We start from the raw sequence: 21,281 nt of genomic DNA on the forward strand, positions 1-21,281 counted from the left end.
TTTTTTTTATTTCTTTATAATAGATCAGCATTCATTTCAAGCTATTTCAAGCAACAAGGAAGAAAAACAAGTGAAAACAAACAATTGACTGAGTTAATTGTGTTAAAATACCATGTATAGACAGTGTTGATGAGGCAATTGTTTGATTTTTAACGTCATGTAAGCAATGAAAGATAGCCACACATACATACAAGTCACACACATATAGCTAGTATTCCCATATGATAAATACTATAGAATTTGCGCCTAATTTGCGTTCTCACGGGTAAACAGTTTCAAACAAATTGTTGTTAATTTTTTAAAAGAATAATTTTTTACATTTAAACTTTTATTCTATCTCTAACGGTTTACATGATGGGTCCTACTGACCCAATCGACCTATGTTGCTCATTTACGAACTTAACCCCACTTTTTACGTCCTGAGCATGCTATAAATAAATATCAACTTGATATCTCTTTTCGTTTTTGAATTATCGTGTTGTCAAACAGGCGGGTAATCGAAAATGGGCTAATTAGGTGATTTTATGAACACCTATACCTACCAAAATTTTGTTGAAAGCATCAATATTTTTAAGCGTTAAAAAGTAAAATAAAACTGAGAAACTTAGTAAAATAAAACGATCAAAATCTCTTTAAAAATTTTTTATATTTTATGATTAGTTTTAAGCAAAAAAGTACTCTTGTGATCTGGAAGCTTAGTTTTCGAAATAAAAACTCTTGAAAAATTAAAAATGAAATATATGATTTTAAGAAAAAATGTGTTTTTTTATCTCTGAGGGAATTCGCTAAGCAAGCGCAGCTCCTGCGCTAAGAATAATCCCTGAGCTAAAAGTAAAAAAAAAAAAAAAAACAATATTAACTCATCAGACGTTATCTTTCAGATGCACCACAGTATTAGGTATTTATGTTTATTTACTTTGTTATATGCTATAAAGTTAATTTTACCTCCATTATAACATCATTAATTCCCTCTGCCAAACTTGCGTCAATTTTTTTTCTTGGATTTGATTCGGTTGCTGAATAAACTGAACGAGCGAGAAAATTCCAAACTAGCACATCTTCTAAATTTTTCGGATGATGTCTTGTTAATCCAGGTTCCACTCCTTAAAAATTATAAGCACATATATTTAAGTATGAAAAAATCACAAAATCCACAAAATCTTAAAACAAGTAAAATTATAATACGATGGAAATTGAAATTTTAAATGTAAAAGTAAATGTTGAAATTTAAGTCCAAAATTTCACATCTCAAATATTAAAAAATATTTTAAAAGAACATTAAAAATTTTAATAATTTTTTTCCTGCAAGGTTTACTACTTCCTCTAATATTTTGGCTCAACCTTTTTTAAGGTCCCGTACGGAGCCCATAGAGGATATCGAACCTTTTTTCTACGAATCTACAGAGAAAAAGAAAAAAAAATCATTTATCAATCCATTTTTTCATTTGCCATGCCTATTGGTTAATTTTTTAAAAATTTTTTTGTTTTGTAGTCTTTAATTAAAAGTATCAAACATCAATCAAATATAATTGTATCTATAGTTCTAACAATCTACAATTTATATGTATTTTTAAAATTGTTTATTTTTTATCAATTTTTATTTAAATAAAATTATCTTGATATGTATCCAAAAACTTATGTATATTTTTAGAACGAAAACACAATTAGGTACCCCGAAAATTTTTTATCAAACAAACTTTATGATTTTAAACAAGCAAATATAGTATGTTTAAAGTATAGAATGATATATTGGGTGTTCCGTAATGACTACATTTTAACATAATACAGTAACATATTGAAAGTCATAAGAATTGTTAAAATATCTATTTAATATTTTATTTTGAATAATTTAAATTTAATAATTTAACAAAGACCTCGCTCGAGCCCCAGCGAGCCACTCTCAGTACACTACTGAATTCTGTCATTAAAATTTTTTTTTTTAAATCGCCCAATCTATTTTTAAGAGGAACCTAATAATAATTAACTCAATCTGAAAACTACTGATCTGACCTTAAAAGTACCACAGCTTGTTGTGATTTTTATTTTACAGTAATATATCGAAGGCATTTAAAATTACATTTATTTGTTTTCAAAGAATATTATTTTGTAATCGACACCATTATTTAAAGTTTTGATAAGAAATTAATGAATTATAAATTTTGATTGTATTATTTTACAAACAATTATCTATTCTGCGTACCAAGTGTGTAATCGAGTAATAGAGTAAGGCAGTGGCAAACTTTGAAAAAAATTCTTTTCGAAATATATATACATATGAAAATGTGTGTTTCCTATCGGTCTCAGACAGATGACCAACTGCAGTCATATAGATTTCGTGTTCAAACTTTATTGTGCATTACGGATGCAAGTCGCATTTAATAGTAGTGGTGGAAAAGACAAAACCAAAACTAAAAGGTTTTGGCCTTGCACATTTAGTCTTTATTTAGACCAAGGCTGATTTTGCTCATCACTAGTTAAAGTGATAATTACCTGCATGAAAATGAAGAAAGAAAAAGCAGGGGAAGAAGTATTTCGACAGAGTCTGAATGATTGTGAAAACCATTGAAAATTAGAGAGTGACGAACGGCAACTCTTAAGAAAATGGACAAAGAAATCCTTCTTAGGAGAGAAGTCGCTTCGTCGAAACTTTAGCGAATACATAAGGAGAAAGCAAAATATATAATGAAAAAAGATATATACGCACGTAAGAAGTTATACTTCTTCGGTAATAATAAAGATAATAATTTAAAAATAATGTAAACAAATAATACACACTCCAGTTAATTTCAATGATACATAAAAAGTTAAGTCACTCAACTCTAAAGTAAGAGCGCATAGACGTAGAGAGACAGATAAAAACAGATGTCTCTCACTGTGGTCACAAATTCACTTATTGCGTTTCCTATGTGTATCTCTATGATATTATGCAACTCTGAAAGACAAAATTTTCTCCGGAGTAATTTCATTTCATTTCTCACGTGTTCGTTATTATGCTTTGATCACTCAAAAAAGGGGTTGAAACCTAAAATTTTGGCCAAAAATGGCTTGATAATCAATTTTTGCCAGTATATTGTTTAGTATTTGATCTAAGAAAGGGTCAAATACTGGATGTCTGTTCTATCCTTATTCTATACAGTAAAACAGTTGATTTTGTTAAGAGCAACATAAAACACATGCTGTATAAAATATAAAAAATAAAAACTGAACAAATGTTATCAGTTATAAATACTGACCTAGGAGATTCGTGTCACCTAGATATTGTGGGGAGCCTTTTAAAGCATTGTGCAGCGGTACTTCTTCAGCAATAAACTCCATTTGACCATTAACATTAAGATGTGATTGTGAACGAACAATTTCACGATGTGTTTGTATTTGAATTTGTTTCAACGATTGAATTTTTAATTCCTGTAACATATCACATAAAAATAAAAACATGACATTTCAAATCACTTCCCATAATTGGCAATTATAAAGTACTTCATAACAATATACATAATTCATAAACAATTTAATTAAATAATGATCTATGTGTGTGAATTTATCTATCATCTGCACTTAAATCATGATCTATAATGACAGTGAGTTTGCGACTTATTTATAAAACATCTTATAAAAAAACCAGTTAAATATCATATCAGTCAGTATACAGGCTTTTTAAAATGGTTAAAATATTATTACTTTTTGTTTTTGTTTACTTTTAATCATGTATACGATATTTATTTACATCATGGTCTCTCGATTATAATTGATGATACATACAGCGTAAACTAAATATTGACAAATATCTTGTCTAGTAATCTTAATTAATCTTAATTAAAGAGAATTGAAAAAAAACACTCGAACACGGACTTCTTAAGATATTTCAAACATGAACTTGTCGGCATATTAGGCCTTTTTTCACAGGCTCAGAATAATTTGTCGTTAAGATCGCGAGATAACCAGCTGCAAAGTTCGCGATTTCTCCATTCAAAGCATGTAATGTAAAATTAACTGTCTCTCCATGCAATTTTTTACGATATTAAAAAATTATTTCGAAAGAATTTTTAAAAAAAGTGGGAGAGTTGAAAGGAATGTTTTTAGAATAAAACATTGTAGATATTAATTTTCGTTTTCGAGATATTCATTATGACGTAAATTGGACAAAATTGGGAAAGTAGGCATAATTATCTCGTGTTTTAAACGGACAGAATTTCTGAAACTTTGAAATTAAAAAGTCAGTCCTATTAAGCTCTTAAATTAAATTTCAGATTTGAATCATTACAAGGTGCACAATTTTTTTTACGTATTTAATAAATATAGAGTATCATAATAAAACACAAGCATAACATGTCAGGATGGCCGAGCGGTCTAAGGCGCCAACTCAAGGCTTTTCCTTGCCTACGTTGAAGGTGTGAGTAATTCTGGCCCTCTTCGTTTCACATTTATTTAATAGTTATGGTTTCAGAATAACTCAAATTTTTTTACTTACAAAAGCAAAGTGACCTTAACTGAATTTGTCAAGTTTATCGAGAGTTAATAAACTTTAATTTCGTTATTTTGTATGTAATATTATAATAAGTAAAATGAACTCCCATCATGTGGCTGGTCTTGAATGTATTGATTCAGATGCTTTTACCAGAGATTTTTGTTTTCATACTAATCGTTGATGCAATGTAAAAAAACAATTAATATTTTATGTGAACTGTTTGGTAAAAAATGTAATGAGATCATTTTACCCACCTATTCTTACAAGGTCAGTAAAACGATCCCTTTTGAGAAGTATTGAATTGATCTAAAAATTTGAACAAATTTGCATGCCAATATTGCAACACTTAAATAAAGAAACAAACAATATTTCGACGGTATGCATATCTCAAATAATTTGGCTATAATTTCATTTCGTAAGGGGATCTTTATAGGGCACATTGCCCTAGTCTTAAAAAAGTTATCACTTTTTTTATTCAAACGTTCGTTCACAAACCGAATAGATTCGGCGAAATTTGGACACAAAATTATTATCCGTTATGAGCTTTAACTTAACCTTTGAAACATATGCCTGTATCTAGTTCACTGTACAAAAGGTTTGTGTTAAAAGATTAAATTAATCCGATCTGCTCTGTAAATACGGCTAGATAGGAAAAGTTTATAAATACCTTAAAATAATTATGCAGTCTATACATATAGGATGATTTTTTGATTGGATGTAGAGTAATGGCACGATGTACTTCACGAGTCTTCAATTTACCAGTAAACGCAGATGAACCACTTTGATTATGGTATAAAATTGATTGCATCTGAAAAAGAATAAATAACTTACTTGAAAAAGTAGAAACATTTCATTTTATTTTTTAAATCAAAACAAGATTTGTGCAAATATTATTGCATAAAATACAAGCACATGCCCTTTTTTACCATTGAGGATTAGACTTTGAAAATGAAACAGCTTATTGTAAATATATACAGTATGTCGTAAATGCGACTTTTCATGATTCAATGTTACCTCTAAGAATGTTTCCAAATTTCTGATTCCATGAAAAATTCAGTTGACCTTGAAACAAGCATTCTAAGTGAAATAAAAGGATATTATAGAATAGCACTCGAAAATTTAGTTTAGGTCACTTTGCCTTCGTAAGTTATTCATAAACCTTATTCAAAAATATTTGACTATACTACAAATTGAAGTTTCATAACTATTGAAAAAAAACAAGAAAAGAAATTGATGTTTAAATTATTATGTCAGAAGTGGGATTCGAACCCACGCCCTCAGAGAGGACCAGAATTACTCATACCTTCAACGTAGGCAAGGAAAACCCTTGAGTATGGCGCCTTAGACCGCTCGGCCATCCTGACATGTTACAAGTATATTTTATTAAGACTGTCTATATTTATTAAATATGTATACAGGATGTCTAGAAATATGCGGTAAGATGCGGAAGACATCCTCATTTTTTCGTTATTTATAGGAATATCGATTTGAAATTTTGTACAGGCATACAGGCTGATGGGTAACATTTTTTAAGACATTTCAGAAACTTTAGTGTCAAGAAATCAGAACTTTAAACTCCTACTACAGATATAAAAAAAAAACTATTAGGAAAACTTGCTTAGAATATTTTTTGATACCCATATACCGATTTTCATGACAAAATTTTCATTTTAAGTTTTCCATTATTTTGGTCTTTACTCAAAATTATTAGTTTATTGAAATATTTGAATATACATAACACTAATAAATTATCAATTTGTCCAGGTTTTTATATTCCATAGCATACTAGCTATAAAATAAAAAAATATAAACTTTGAGTAAAGACCAAAATATATGGGTATAAAAAAATATTTTAGCAACTTTTTCTTAGAATTTTTTTTGATATCTCTAACCACCTTTGATAACAAGGCAAAATATAAAGAAACGGCTGTATTTTTCAATTTTTATAAAATACAGATTTCAATATTTCCTTATCGAAGTAAGAAATTCCAACTTTACGACTGAATCGAGATTAAGCCAGCATGGAGCAATTGAACATTGGATTATTAGTCAAGCCAAATAACTCGTTAGTATACGTATAAAACTCTCTAAGGCTTCGGTTTCTTGGGCTAAGATCTGACACCCAAGTGGGCTACCTGATACCCAAGTGAAGATCTGATATACATGCTTAGCACGATATCATTCAGAGTTAAAACAAAACTAGCCCAAAGTAAGTTAGCAAATTTTGCCTACAATCTTCTACTAGACTTGAGCCGATAATATTGGGTTATTTCCTTTAAATGAAAAGTGTATCTTTGGCTCTATAATGGATTTTTTCCGTGGTTTCAAAGAAGAAATAATTGAATTACTATGAGACAACATATCGGGTGCTTTTGAAATATCATCTTAAATATTATTTAATCAACATTAATTATAGCATTTAATCCAATTGGATACAATTTAAATTAATGGATAAGACAAATATACTACATTAATAATATACTAAATACAAAGCCATTATTACTGACTATAAAATTGAGTTCTTATTTTGCATATAAGGAGTATTAATGGGAGTTTATTTTTAGTTATTATGCAATCAACTTACACAAAAATAGTTCAGTTCAAGATGGAACTGATGTATTGGAAACTTTTATCTCGACCAAGTGCGGGTTAAACTTGCGTAGGTATGGGTAATATTTGTTCAATACGACCATTTCCCCCGCGAAGCTGATTTTTGTTTAGGATTTCTTTTAATTCTGAGGACCCTTGATCTTTTTATCAAAGAGGTAAAAAGGGCTAGAAAATTCTCAATGTTCCTTTTTTTTTTAATATTTTAAACTATGCATTTTACATATACAGTGAACGCCGATTATCTGAACGCCGATTAACCGAATCGCCAATTATCCGAATCAGTGTAATTGTGTAATATAATCAATTATTATGGTTGAAAGCTAGAGGCAACAAATTGTAGAATTGTGTTTGTTAAACTTATTATAGATTATTCTATGTGTGATAGTTCGTTTTTCTTAATAACCAGTCTTTGTCCGATTATCCGAATCGACCCCAGTCCCACTTAATTCGGATAATCGGCGTTCTACTGTAATTCTTTAATACTACTACTTAACATATCGAGAGTCTCATGCCAGAAGGACGTACGTGTCAACTTGATTGTGCATATCTATCTAAATTCAAATGTGCCTATTCGCACCGTGCATGAGTTTTATAGGCGGCGTTTCCATGGTGACGATACACAACTTTAATTATAGAATTGTATGGTTGCATATATAATTGTATGGATTGCATTTATGGTTTAAATTGAAAATTTAATATTATTATCTCACAAATTTAAATAAATAATTATGATAATTTACATTTGTGCAATTTGATTTCTTATTTTCACAATTTTTATTGCATTACCTAAGTTTAATTAATTCGTGTTTTTCAATAATTTTAATTTGACATTTTCTATAATATTAACATGTAAAGAACTGCAAATTAGTCATAACAGCCTCCATTATCGCCAAAATTGTTTACTGGAAGCGCTGGCATCGATTTTTTTGTCCCTACCATGACTACGCACACAACGAATTGAGAAATTATTGAAACGGCCTGTTTTCAATACATGCGGTCATTTTATTCTAGATTAAAAATAAATATTTATTATTTATTTTAATAGTTATTATGATAAAAAACAATATTTATTTTAGTCTTCACACGATGCGAATTTATTTTTCTCTCGTCCTTCCAATGTTATTAAAAATGTGTCATTTAGAGTATTGTCTATGACAAATATTATTATATAATCTTTACTTCATTGATTATTATTAACTCCCGAACTAAAAAAAGCGGTGTTATAAGTTTGACCGCTATGTGTGTACATCGTAGCGCCTGAACGGATTAACCGATTTTAATTTTTTTGGTATATGAAAGATAATTTAACGGAGAGTGTTCTCAGCTATGTTTCAAGTGCGAGCTTAGGTTTCCGTACCCGGAAAAACTAAAAAATTGGCGGTGATTTTCAAAATCGATTCAGTTTGGAAAAAGCATGATATATAATATTTTAACATATAAAATATTACTATGGAAATGAATGGTCAAATAAACCTGGCTCAATACATTTCGAAAAATTAAATGGTAAAATAATTAGTTAATTCAAAACAAGAATTCAAAAGAACAAAGTCAACTCAAATATATCAATTTCCATTAAAATATTTCCAAAAATTTGTCCCAAAAAATGATAGATCTCTAAGTATCCTTTTCATCTCATCTAATTTCCTTGACAATCACTTTGATATTGATTTAACAAGGAGTGTTATAAGTTTAAAGTGTTTATCTGTGCGTCTGTGTGTTTCTCAGTGACATCGTAGCCCCTACACGGTCGAACCGACTTGATTGAGAACATTTTGTAGCTAAGTTTCCAAAAATCGATTTACAAGAAATAAATCGCATTTGTCGAGGGTTTTTCAAATTTTGTAAATTTCACTTGTATGAATATAAAACTGATAATATTTTAAATATATTTGTATGAAATTTGAGTAAGCAAACTAATTGTTAATTTTCATAAATAAATCTATTTGAATATTAAATATTATGTTTAGACTTTTATATATATTTATAATAAATAAATAAATCCATTGTAATTTCTATTATGCATGGCTATTTAAATAAAAATTAATATAAAGCAAATAATCTTTAGGCTATATTCACCGTTAAATGCATACACCGGTCTATTTTAACATGATTACACATACCAAGAAGTACCTACCTATCTACCTAACATTACAAATTACCCACATATGTATACAAATGTTTATTGACATGTTTATTCAATTGTGACTTACACTACAACAGTAATTCATATATGAAATGAACAACCAATGAATTGACATTTTAAAGATGTATTAAGTGCTAATTTACTCAGTATATCATTGAATGCCACACCAAAAAATCAAAAAAAAAAAAACTGCAATAAAAGTTGAACCCAAATTTATTTATTAAAAATTTTGTGATGAAAGAAATACTTGAAAGGCCTTTTAATCCGAAAAGTCAAATAAAATTTCAATAATTTCAGTTTAATAGATTTCGGTTTCGATTGAAGCCAGGGTAAAAGCCGTCAGGGTATATTGGCAAGAAACCAGGGCATAGTGGTAACTATGAAAATGCATTTTTGAGCCTCGGCGGCTCGTTTAATTTATATATTCATTTATTATTTATTTAATGACGCTTAAACTAATAACTAAGATTCCTTTATTAGGACGTAAATTATCAAATTGCAATGAAATATGGAATACAAAAATATTACCTACTCCAAAAATTTACACACACACACAGATTTATTATAACTCCGCCACTTTAAAAGTCCGACATTGTATTACCATTTCAGTAATAATTGTTTGTGTTGCAAATTGGTAATACAGACATACCACTTCCTCTATAAAGATACGGCAAAATCCGCCGGTTTTGAATCGAAAAATGACGAATCGAAAATGTTTGCAATATCTCGTTTAAAACATGCATCTGAACGTAAAAGTGCATCTGAACGTAAAAGTTGCCGGAGGGTAATCGGGTAGGATATTGTAGAATGTTTTTAAACAAATAAGTATTATTGACCACTTTTCGAGTAAAATATTCAACTCTCAAAAAGTTTATAACAAAACTAAATTTTTAATATGTATACAATTTTATTTGTAGTGTAAAGCTTACTCAAGCGCGCGAAAAACCACGCGAAAAACTTCCCAAAAATAATGCTTTTCTGTTCTATACATGTTAGAATTATGGGATTTTCACCAATCGACTCGAAATAAAGTCAAATTAATATTTTCCACAACACAACCATCCGGAAAAACAGATCAACGATTTTTCCAACTTTCCGTGGGTTGCGTTGGGGAAAAAGAAATAAAAAAGGAATTAGTCCAAAAATGCGGTATGTTTCTAGTAAGCTTTACACTACAAATAAAAATTTTATACATATTAAAAATCTGATTTTTGCATAGACTTTTTGAGGCATTGGAGGAAAATTCGTAAAAAATAGCGTTTTTTCTTTTACGAATTTCTTACTCTTAACCCTACGCCTTGACAGCAGTATAATTATAAATAAGGGTAATTTTACCAATGAATGACTTTAAATAATTAATTACCTATACCTATTGTAGTCAAATATCCAAGGTTAATTATTTTGGAATTAATTTGCAATTCTCTTATCAATTTCCCGAAAAAAACATCTAAAAATAATTGTTTTTTTAATTAAATACAGAGTTCAAGTACAGTATTAAAATAATGCAATTTTATCAAATCAATTTAATTAAATAAAATTAAAAGTAATGAAGGCCATTTAAAGGTCTAATAAGCAAGTTTTTGACACTTTCTTATTCTACCACGTACCAATGAGCAGGATTGGCAGATCAGCCCGTACGCTAAATGACAAATTCAACTATAGCTTTGCAATTCGTAATTAAGCAATAACCTAAATAATGTAAATATCAGCACCCTTTATTACCCGACTGAGCATCGCAAAGGAGTGGTAATGTGTTTATCAGTCTATAGAGTCCAAATGCGTGGACCAATTTTGATGATTCAGACGTTAATCGATTTGCCTTAACTATGCGAGTGCTACTGAAGATATGGCAGTAATGAAAATTCAATATGACGACCACTAGATGCCATATTGTGAAAAAGCATGTATATGTCTTCCTATATATTCGTTGACTACAAACAAGCATTTGACAGCCGGATACGCTCAAAACTCAAAAGCGCACTCATAGACATTGATGTAACACCTAAACTGACCAATTTAGCTATGATGACAATGACCAACTCAGAAGCGAAGGTGAAAATCGACAATATTCTGAGCGAGCCATTCAACATATCGTCCGGAGTTAAGCAAGGCGATGGGCTGTCCACTACGCTGTTCATCATAGCACTGCATAAAGCAATACAACCCATTGATCAGAGAGGGACCCTCTTCAACAAGATCACCCAAATATGCGCATATGCGGACGATATTGCCATAATAGCGAGAACTAAGGACCGTCTGATTGACGGGTTCAAGGAAATAGAAAAGAACGGTAAAGCTAGGACAGAGTGTCAACGAAAATAAAACTGTCTACATGTATATGTCAGCCTCACCCGATCGGAGGAAAGTCCAAGACCTTCAGATTGAAAATGTGATATTTAAAGGAGTCTCTTCATTCACCTCTCATCACCATTCATCTCGGAGAGCAGGTAAATAACGAAGGAAAAACTAGCATAGCAGTAAAAGAAAGACTCCAGAGAGGCAATCGAGCATACTTTGCAAATGTGAAGCTCTTGAAAAGCAAGCTGATTACAAGAAGGACAAAGTTGAAAATATACAAGACCTTGGTTCGACTAGTAATAACCTATGAGAGTGAAAACTAGCCACTCACGGTAGAAGATAAGGAGAAGATAAGAAGGTTCGAACGGAAAATAATCAGAAGAATCTATGGAGCGGTACAAATCAATGAGACAGAATGGCGTATCCGGAACAACAGGGAGATCCTGGACGGTGAAGATATTGTTAAGTTCATCAAATCGCAAAGACTCCCTTGGTTTGGGCACGTCCAGAGAATGGAAGACGCCAAGATGCTGAAAAAGATACTTAACGCCAAGATCTATGCTGCCAGGAAGAGAGGAAGGCTCATATGAATGGTCCAGGTGCTGAATGATTTGAGGACAATGTGAGTCACTGGACGAGGAACCAAGACCGCAACGTCTGGAGGCGCATTGTGGAGGAGGCCAAGGCCCACGTCGGGCTGTAGCACCTATTGTTGTTGTTTGTATGTCTTCCTATATGGCTCACTAGAGATCAAACGCTAATCATTAGTAAGCAACTATAGCAAAGTGTAAACAGCTTTTCAAGTTGTAGATTGTGTTAGATTTGCATGTGATAATAAGTAATATGAATGAAATGTGTCATCAATAGAGAAGAAAGTATCAGTACTTACTTATTTTGATTGCTTGTCAATTGATAAGATACAATATACAACATTATAATTCATATTTATTTTATTAGATAATGTTTATAGGTCATACATTATACTTATAATAATACTTACTACAATTGCGTGTATTTAAATTTGATAGCAAGCACAAAATACTTCCTTTTTTTTAACTTCCTATATGAAAAATTATTATTCGCGGTATATTCCTGTGTAAATAATATTTTATACAACAAAGTATGATTATTATTGCATGTGTATGTTACATTTAAATAGCATACAATTTTTTTGAAAGGATAGCTCTATTTAAATCGAAGACAATTTATGATAACTGGGTCAAGTAATTTATTTATTGATAACCTTGATATGTGTCACCAAATTAAAATTATTGATAGCACTTTTATATTCAAATTAAAAATATGATGAACAAATAATAACTAATTGATTTTAGAATTGAATCATGTAGTTTATAAGTTATATCACACCTACATTAAATATATTAAATACTGCTTGTGATGAGTAAATCGAGACTTACGCCGAATTCTCAATGTTTGAAAGAGTCTTACGAATTTTTTTTCGGCCAAAACTAAATATGCAAGACCAACCGGCTCAGTATCCGAGCGAGTAAGGGCGCTATCAACTTTAACTATTCGACTACTGATTGGGAGGCTGCAAATTCGAATCCAGGCAGTAGCAGTCTGATCAATTATAATTTATGGGGCCGTAAATTGATACCACTGTCGTCGCTTGTATGGAAAGTAATTGTACGCATTGGAATGTTGTTTATATAAATAAAGATTAACAATAAGGGTGTGGATGGCTGCTGTTTTAGACGTGTATGTCTGAGGAACGGAGGTTACACCCCATTGGTATTATTATTATAAAACCATTTAAAGTTAAAATTCGACTAATTAAGGATGTATGAGCACGGTAGTGGGATACAAATTTTAAAAAATATATATATTTCAATTTTGATGGCGAATTATGTTATAACTTGGCAATATAAGACGAAAAGTAAGAATAAATTTTTTCGATATCTGGAGAAAAATTTTGTTTAATTATTTAGCTTTCGTTACTTATTTCGAAAACCAAGACAAATATCGAAAAATTTTATTCTTATTTTTTTTTTTTTTTTTTTTTTTTTTTTTTTAGATATTTATTATAGCTATTAGCAAAATGGGGTTTTAAATAATAAAAAAAATCGTTGTAGAAAAACAATTTTTCTATAATTTATCATCGGACCATTTTTTTCACAAGTTTAATATTTTATTTCGGAAAAAAAAAGTCTTTGATCATAAGTTTGTATGAACCCTACCAAATATTATTGCACTACAATAACAATTATATTTCCTACCTTCGATCATGAATTGGAAAAAAAAATTTAATTTATCTTATCATTTAAATCAAGTTTTTTTGTTGAAGTTTGTGTGTTTTAAATTACTTTATTTAAACTAGGTATTTAAAAAAAAAAATTCATTCTTAAATGTTATGATAGATAATTATGTTTGACAGGATCAAGTATAGAATTAGTTAGCCTTAGGATATGAGAACATTAATAATTTCATCTGTTTAAAATGAAATATATCAAAATATATATCACACGTAGATTGAAATAAAAGCATGTCTATTATTTTAGGGATACGTACCTTATTCCTACTACGATTGTGGACAAGTTCCTTACTACATATTGAGATTATTTTAATTCTATATTGACATTAACATTTAAATAGAATCTATGTCCGATGTCCATGTGTGTGTCTGTCTACCTGTATCAACTATCGAAAGAGTAAGCTTACCCAACCAATTATTTTTTGTTTTTATGCATGTTATGTCTAATCTAAATGTGGCCTGAAAGGTCTCAAAACTCTCTTTTTAAATTTTTTTCCCATTTAAAATTGTTTATCAAATTAATTTTTTATTTTCTACTTCTTAGTATCAAATATTATACCCAATGTATATTACATAAATGATAGAACTTTCGTGCAACTCTTTATAAGGTATCAACCAATGGAAAACATTCATTGAGGAAGATAGACCAAGACATAATTACGTTGATTAAAGAAAGACGTAATCAGTGTGACATCAAAAAATGATATAACTTTTATTGGTATATTTCTTTCGGATTTAAGTAACTTATAATATTGGCCGTAAATATTGGTTACATTCTGAGTGGAACTTTCTAAGGCATTCAAGAATATTCTATCCTGCCTAGGCCACTTGGATCTCGATTTCCAACTTCCTTGCCGACTTCATATATAGTATCCATTCATTCCATTCCTTTTTATACCATGTATATATGAAATATATCAAGGTACCTATACTAAGTTAAGTCCCAAGTTTGAAACGCTTAAAATATTAATGCTACCAACAAAATTTTGGTATAGGTGTTCATAAAATCACCTAATTAGTCCATTTTCGGCTGTTCTTCCGTCCATCTCTCTGACAACACGATAACGCATAAACGAAAAAAGAAATCGATTATAAAATTGAGGTCGATTTCCTAAATGAGCAACATAGATCAATTGGGTCCAACGGACACAAGACAAAAAATCACTTTTTCGTAAATATCACTGGTTACCTGTGAAGGCGCAAATTATATAGTATGTATTATATGGGAATATCAGTTATGTGTGTGTGACATGTATGTATGTCTGGCTATCTAAAAGTAGCTATCTATCTTTACTTTTTTACCACATTTTTATGTATTTGTATAATAAAATTTCGATAATATAGAGTTTCGATATCAATCTAGGAATGTAGCATTGGTTACGAATCTTTTCAGATCTCAGAAAATTCATGCTTAACTTTTTATTTTATTATTTATTTTTTTTACATTTCAGTAATTTAGATTTAAACCCTGGAATTATTATAATTATAAAGACTTTGAGGAAGACATATGCTATATTATTCAACAATTTTTATTTTTGATTTCGTTAAAAAAGCAATTCAATTGACTTCTTTTCATGTTTAATGTGTCAAAAATATATATATTTTTTATAGATTATCTATAATAAATATTATGTATAAATTATTTGTCTTCACAGGGTGGTCACCAACTTTTTCAAAGAAATAATGAGACTTCTTAAAAAAAATGTGTAGTGACACCCCCTATAGACAGCTATCTATAAAAGGATAACAATAATTATTTTTTTTCACTCCATCTTTCCCGCGATGATTCCAAAAACATATACCCTTTCATGTATGCAAATTGAGACAATTTCATAAAAAATAAGTATAGCACAAATTTAGCCGCAACTATACCAACCAAGTTTTTCCAATGTGGCACAAAAATGTCTTTACGAAATTAAATTATTGATGTGCCTTTAGAATTCCGTTGATAGTCCAAATGACTTTGGCGCATGAAAATCGCTCTGTTATCTATTCTGTTTATTGGGTACACAAATACATAAAGCTATTCTTACAAATATGCCCTAGCCTCTGATCTTACTAATATAAGCATCCTTTGTGGAAAAATCGTGCTAATTTGAATAGAGACATTTAACTGAACGTCTTATTGTTCACGAAAATGATATAAGTTATGATTATTTAAAAAATTTCTTATTTTTATGATGAGTTTTTTCTTTATATACCAGTTTTGTTCACCACTCTGTATATTGGTGCCTCAGGCAATTAATTATAAATTGATTTCTGTATGCAGAGAATATTGATATTTAATAACAGAGTTTTTTAAGTTAAAAACATGTCAGTTAGTTTTTATTTCTCTATACTTTATAAATACCGACAAATTTTTTTTAGATATAACCTACATCACTATTTCGGTTCAAAAACTCAAAAAAGGGCGTAAAATTAATTGCCATCACTAGAAGATGTAGGGGGGTAAGATTTATGTTAAACGGGAAATTGATAAGGAAAATCCATTATTTTTTTTTTACTAAAAAACATGTGCGAAATTGTTACACACTAAATATAAATTTCCTATTTCATTTTTAATCAGTTATGCAATAAAGATGCATAAAAAATGAATTTTAAGGCTCACACTTGTTTACTCAAATATTTTGTGTAAGCTAAAGGATTCTTACATTACTATAAAGTAGGTTCTTCTGACTTAAATAGGCCTTATTTTTAAATGTTTATTTTATTTGTGTCGATATAAGCTACAAGGATTCATCATACACGTACGCCCATAATTTACCATTGCTACGTGGTTCGATATTGTCTTTTTCCAATTTTCTCTATCAAATATCTTTAATCATCCGTGATTATTATCAAAAAATATATGCCATTTTTCAAAAATATAAAAATATTCGAAACAAATAATATTATCGAAATAAAATATATCGGCGCGTTTTGAAATTTAGCTAGTTTGTGGAGTAGTCGATTTTAGATGAAGCTTTAACGTTCGAGATTTCTTAGAATATCTTCCAAACTATGAGGTTTTTCTTTTTCATGAACTTTGTTGATTACCTACCTATATATATAAAAACATAGGAGAGATGTATTTTATCAAATTTTTCGCAATCACTGCAGTTTATTTTTATTAGTTTATGCTAAATTTTTCCAAATAGTGTTATTGAATAAATTGCAAATTAAAAAGTTTAATATATCACAGGTCATCAATTAATTATTTGTTTTCAATGAAATGACACTTTAACATTTTATAGTATATTAACTTGCCGGATATCGTTCATTTAATACCAATCAAAAGATTACGTATTAATTAATTAAGAAAGTTTTAAGCAGAGGCTATATCTTCTACTGATATATTCCCTGATTTTAAGTAAATAACTATTTAAGTAAATTAGTTAATTATCTAATAGGTTTTAGATAAACTCCGAATTGCGCTTACTTTGATACTACTGAAGTTTTTTCGTAGTATTTGCATCTACTTATTATAAATGTTTGTGTAGACCAGTGGTTCCAAAACTTTTTTTTTGTCTCGTTGACCATTTGTTAGTTTTTCATAATTTAGATAGACCCCCTGTCACACATTGTCGGATAAGGACAGAGCGAGGCTCGTAACAAATTATATTAATCGACATTTTTTTTAGTCATCGTGAATCTACATTCCGAACTTTTCCCGACTTCTTATGGTTGTTTGCGTTACCGTAGACCCCTTCCGCCTTCGAGTAGACGCAAAGGGTCGCTATAGACCACTTTAGGAATGACTGATGTAGACTATATAACGCTAGCCTACACGAAAGGTAATGAAAACCAAATTTTTGCATCTTTTAAGACTATTCAACTATACTAATTTTATCAAAATTGACGGACGGCAAAGTGTTTTAAAAATTTTTAAATTTGATTTTTGAAACATACTAACAGGAGGAAATGGCAAACGTTGCCATCCACGGCATCAAAACGCTGAAGGCTTCTGCTCAACTCCTTGATACATCAAACGTTAACAATTCTGGTCCGGTATGCTAGAGATTGAAGGATAGTTCCCCACTCAATTTTTATGTCAAAAATGTTAAAATTGTTTAGTCACCTCTGTTACTGTAAAAACAAAAGTTTTGTGACCTTTTCAACCTTTCGAACAAATCTAGAGGGGATTGCAAATTTTTGATGGTTGGATTCAAAAACTTTCGAATCTATTCGGGATCCAGAATCGATAGTTTTTCGCAGAAATACAGCAATTTCGCTATAATTTGGTAGATAAGTAAAAAATTAACAATAAAATAATGACTACATAAAATTTTAACATTTTTATAATTTATTATTTAATGCAAAAAATGCGTTTATTAAATTAATTTATATAAATTATTGACCACGACCTCATATATTTAATTTATCAATTATAAATAATATTATTTATTGAATAAATTAAACTTAAATAACTAAACATTGTAAACATTTGATTTAAACAATTTATTTATTGAATTTAATACATATTATACGATTTTCAAATACAAGCGTTATTTACTAAATTGTTTTTATAATTGCGGGACCTTTTTATGCCGACTGTTTCGATTTTTGGCAGAGAAAAAATTTAGATAGATTTCTCAAAAGTCCCAATTTTTCGTTCACAGAATAACTCGTTCAAAAAATTTCAAACAGGAATTCATAAAAGGGAATTTATGAAGAAGCATTCAAGTGCTTTTATTGGATTTCTTGAAAATTCAATAACTTTATATTTCAATTTGACAACGTCTTGTGTCATATAATTGCATTTTTTGCTGTCGACTCTACAGATAGCAGTTGCATATTAATGTTGATTCAAGTTTGCGTGCACCAAAAAAAAAAACTAATCGGAAATTCGCTATCCAAATTTGAATAATAAATAAAATAATTTTTAATAAAAAAATATAATAAATAAAATAATTGTTATTAAATAATATAAGGTGGTTTACCTTGAAATAAATTAATTATGATCTTATGAACTTTAATTATTTTTTACCCAATTTAATTACTTTATTTGACGTACATAAATGTATCTAAAAAATTAAATACCTATTTTGTATTCATTTCTTATTAGTTAGAGGATTATGGCTATGACCTTGATAAAAAAAAATAAGCGCAACTTACAAGATATTAATTTGATCCCAATGGAAATGATTAGGAACCATAGAGAGACCCTAAAATAAAAAATTATTTGTTTTGTTTTAGTTCAGCTAATCTTCAATTCACGGGGATCCTTGTTTTTCCCGAGCCAATCTTAAATCACAGGGATTAAAGCCATCGTTTTCTTTGGTCCAATCTATATTTCTAATCAGAGGGAGAGCAGTTTTTGATCAACAGATAGGAATTAGGAGGATCCATTAATATTTAACAAGAATTCCCAAACTAAAGAAAGGAAATTTTAAACCAGAATTTAAGCGTCATTTTTATGTAAAAAAAATGCTAACCTCTACTTTGCTCTAGACTAGCTGAAATCTTCTCGAGATATTAGGCTTTGGCCAGTTGGAAGATGTTAAAATAGGAAATTTTTCCATTACTAGGTATTATTGAATACTCAATGAACCTGTTATACCAGGTCAGTAGAAAAAAAATTCTATCGTAATCTCTTCCAGTAGCCTGTGTTACAAAAATTGATTTTCACCCCAAAAAAGGAATTAAAATTTTGTGGTTTTATCTGCCTGAATGCCACAGAAATGTTCAGTGAGTATTAATTACACCAGGTACAGTGAATATCATTTACAGCTCGTCATTTCCAAAGACAGCTCGAAGGAGATATAATTATTATTCACTTAGATTTAATATCTATACTGCCAATACCTTCGGTGCTTGAATCAAGAAATATACATAGGTACTCATTAATTCAAGTTAATTTAAAAAGTCAAGTGCGTCCAGTACATAAACTTAGAATTCAGATTATCCGCTGTATCGATACTGATTCAGTATCGATACAGCGGATAAAATTGTGTATCATTCAAGCAGACGAAAATAACCAGGATTTCGTTTTTACCATTACAGGGTTTCGGAACAATAAAAACTAACCTTTTCTTAAATTATATTCCTAAAATGCAGAATTGTATGTTAAATTAAAACTATAAAAAAGAAGAACTCAAGGTAAATATTAATCATATTAATTATATTATTCAAATAACACATATTTTTAAATATATAAATAATATAATTATAATAATTATATTAATATTAATTATATTATATTATTAACTGAGGTGGGGTATAATTACGGCCAAGATAAGCCCCGGGCAAATTATAAACGTAAAAGATTTTTTAACCAAATATAAAGCTCTCAAGTTTCATCTTTGCATCTTTTGTTTTTGCTTATACCTGTAGTATTCTTCGAAAAAGCATTATAGCGTAAAGTGGCTTTTATTTCATCTTCAAATCCTATAAACTTAAAAAAAGCAAAAGAAATCGTGACAACATGTTTTGTGAGATTTTATATTGCAGATGAGATTATGTTCTTGTTCAACTATTTTGAAACCTAGTGGGTAGAATATGCACGAAATTAGATAACTGTTTTTGAATTTAAAGCAAAAATATCTTACATTCAATGTTGGTTTTAACGATTTGTGGACAGCTATTATATTATTTATGATATTAAATAAATCACATAGATGACTCATCGAATTGACCTTTTATAAATAAGTAGTTAGATATTGTCTATAATTCTTTTACAATAAAAACTTTTTTTTAATACTTAAAATTCATTAATGGTAATAGCAGACTCTTTTAATAATTTAATAAGAACAATAGGAAGTGACTCCTCCGCTGTCCATACCGCCACGTGACCGAGAAAAAACTTGTATACACGATATATATACATATTAAAATTCAGTATTCATTTTACAAAATCATATGTCGGTGCTTCGGTAGTTCAATTCTAATTGGCGCATCTGCTTTTATATTAGATATCAATGCACTAAATAAAGCTGAAATCTTTTTATGAATAGTTTAGACGTGCCATCGAAGTAGATATCTTGTAAAATTGAAATATTTATAACAAGTGAAAACAAACAATTGACTCAGGTAATTGTTGAAATACCATGCATAGACAGTGTTTATCAGTCTGTCACATAACAAATACATACATGTCACACATACATAAATGATATCCCCATATAATACATACTATACAAACTACGCTTAATTTGCGCCCTCATTTACGAACTCGACCTCATTTTTTACGTCCTGAGCACGCTGTAAAAATTTCAGCTTGATATCTTGTTTCGTTTTTGAGTTATCGTGTTGACAGACAGACGGACAGACAACCGAAAATGGACTAATTAGGTGATTTTATAAACAACTATACCAAAATTTTGTTGGTAGCATCAATATTTTTCAGCGTTACAAACAGCGGGACTAAACTTAGTATATATATCTTGCATATTACATATATGCATGGTATAAAAATTATTCAGAAAGTCAATTGTTTGACACCCAAATGTTATACCCACCACGAATTGCTAAAACTTATGGATAGGTACCCAAACTAACTAAATTTTGAAAGTCAT

The 21,281-nt window shown here is 29.6% G+C and overlaps 1 protein-coding gene and 1 non-coding gene across 2 annotated transcripts in view; both read right to left on the reverse strand.

The window, feature by feature from the left end:
* The window catches only part of LOC123298566 (chondroitin sulfate synthase 1), a gene marked incomplete at its 5' end in the record, with an annotated part of 42,031 nt that overhangs the window by 5,700 nt on the left and 15,050 nt on the right, over positions 1–21,281 (reverse strand). The window contains 3 exons of the mRNA XM_044880608.1: positions 946–1,103; positions 3,234–3,405; positions 5,133–5,273. Coding sequence (XP_044736543.1) covers positions 946–1,103; positions 3,234–3,405; positions 5,133–5,273 — 471 coding nt within the window. The remainder of the gene's footprint in view (positions 1–945; positions 1,104–3,233; positions 3,406–5,132; positions 5,274–21,281) is intronic.
* Trnal-caa lies at positions 5,714–5,829 on the reverse strand. The gene is made up of 2 exons: positions 5,792–5,829; positions 5,714–5,758 (listed from the first exon to the last, which is right to left on the reverse strand). It is a non-coding gene; the product is annotated as a tRNA-Leu (tRNA).

The sequence above is a fragment of the Chrysoperla carnea genome, chromosome 4 (assembly GCF_905475395.1).
Source record: "Chrysoperla carnea chromosome 4, inChrCarn1.1, whole genome shotgun sequence".
Lineage (NCBI taxonomy): Eukaryota > Metazoa > Arthropoda > Insecta > Neuroptera > Chrysopidae > Chrysoperla > Chrysoperla carnea.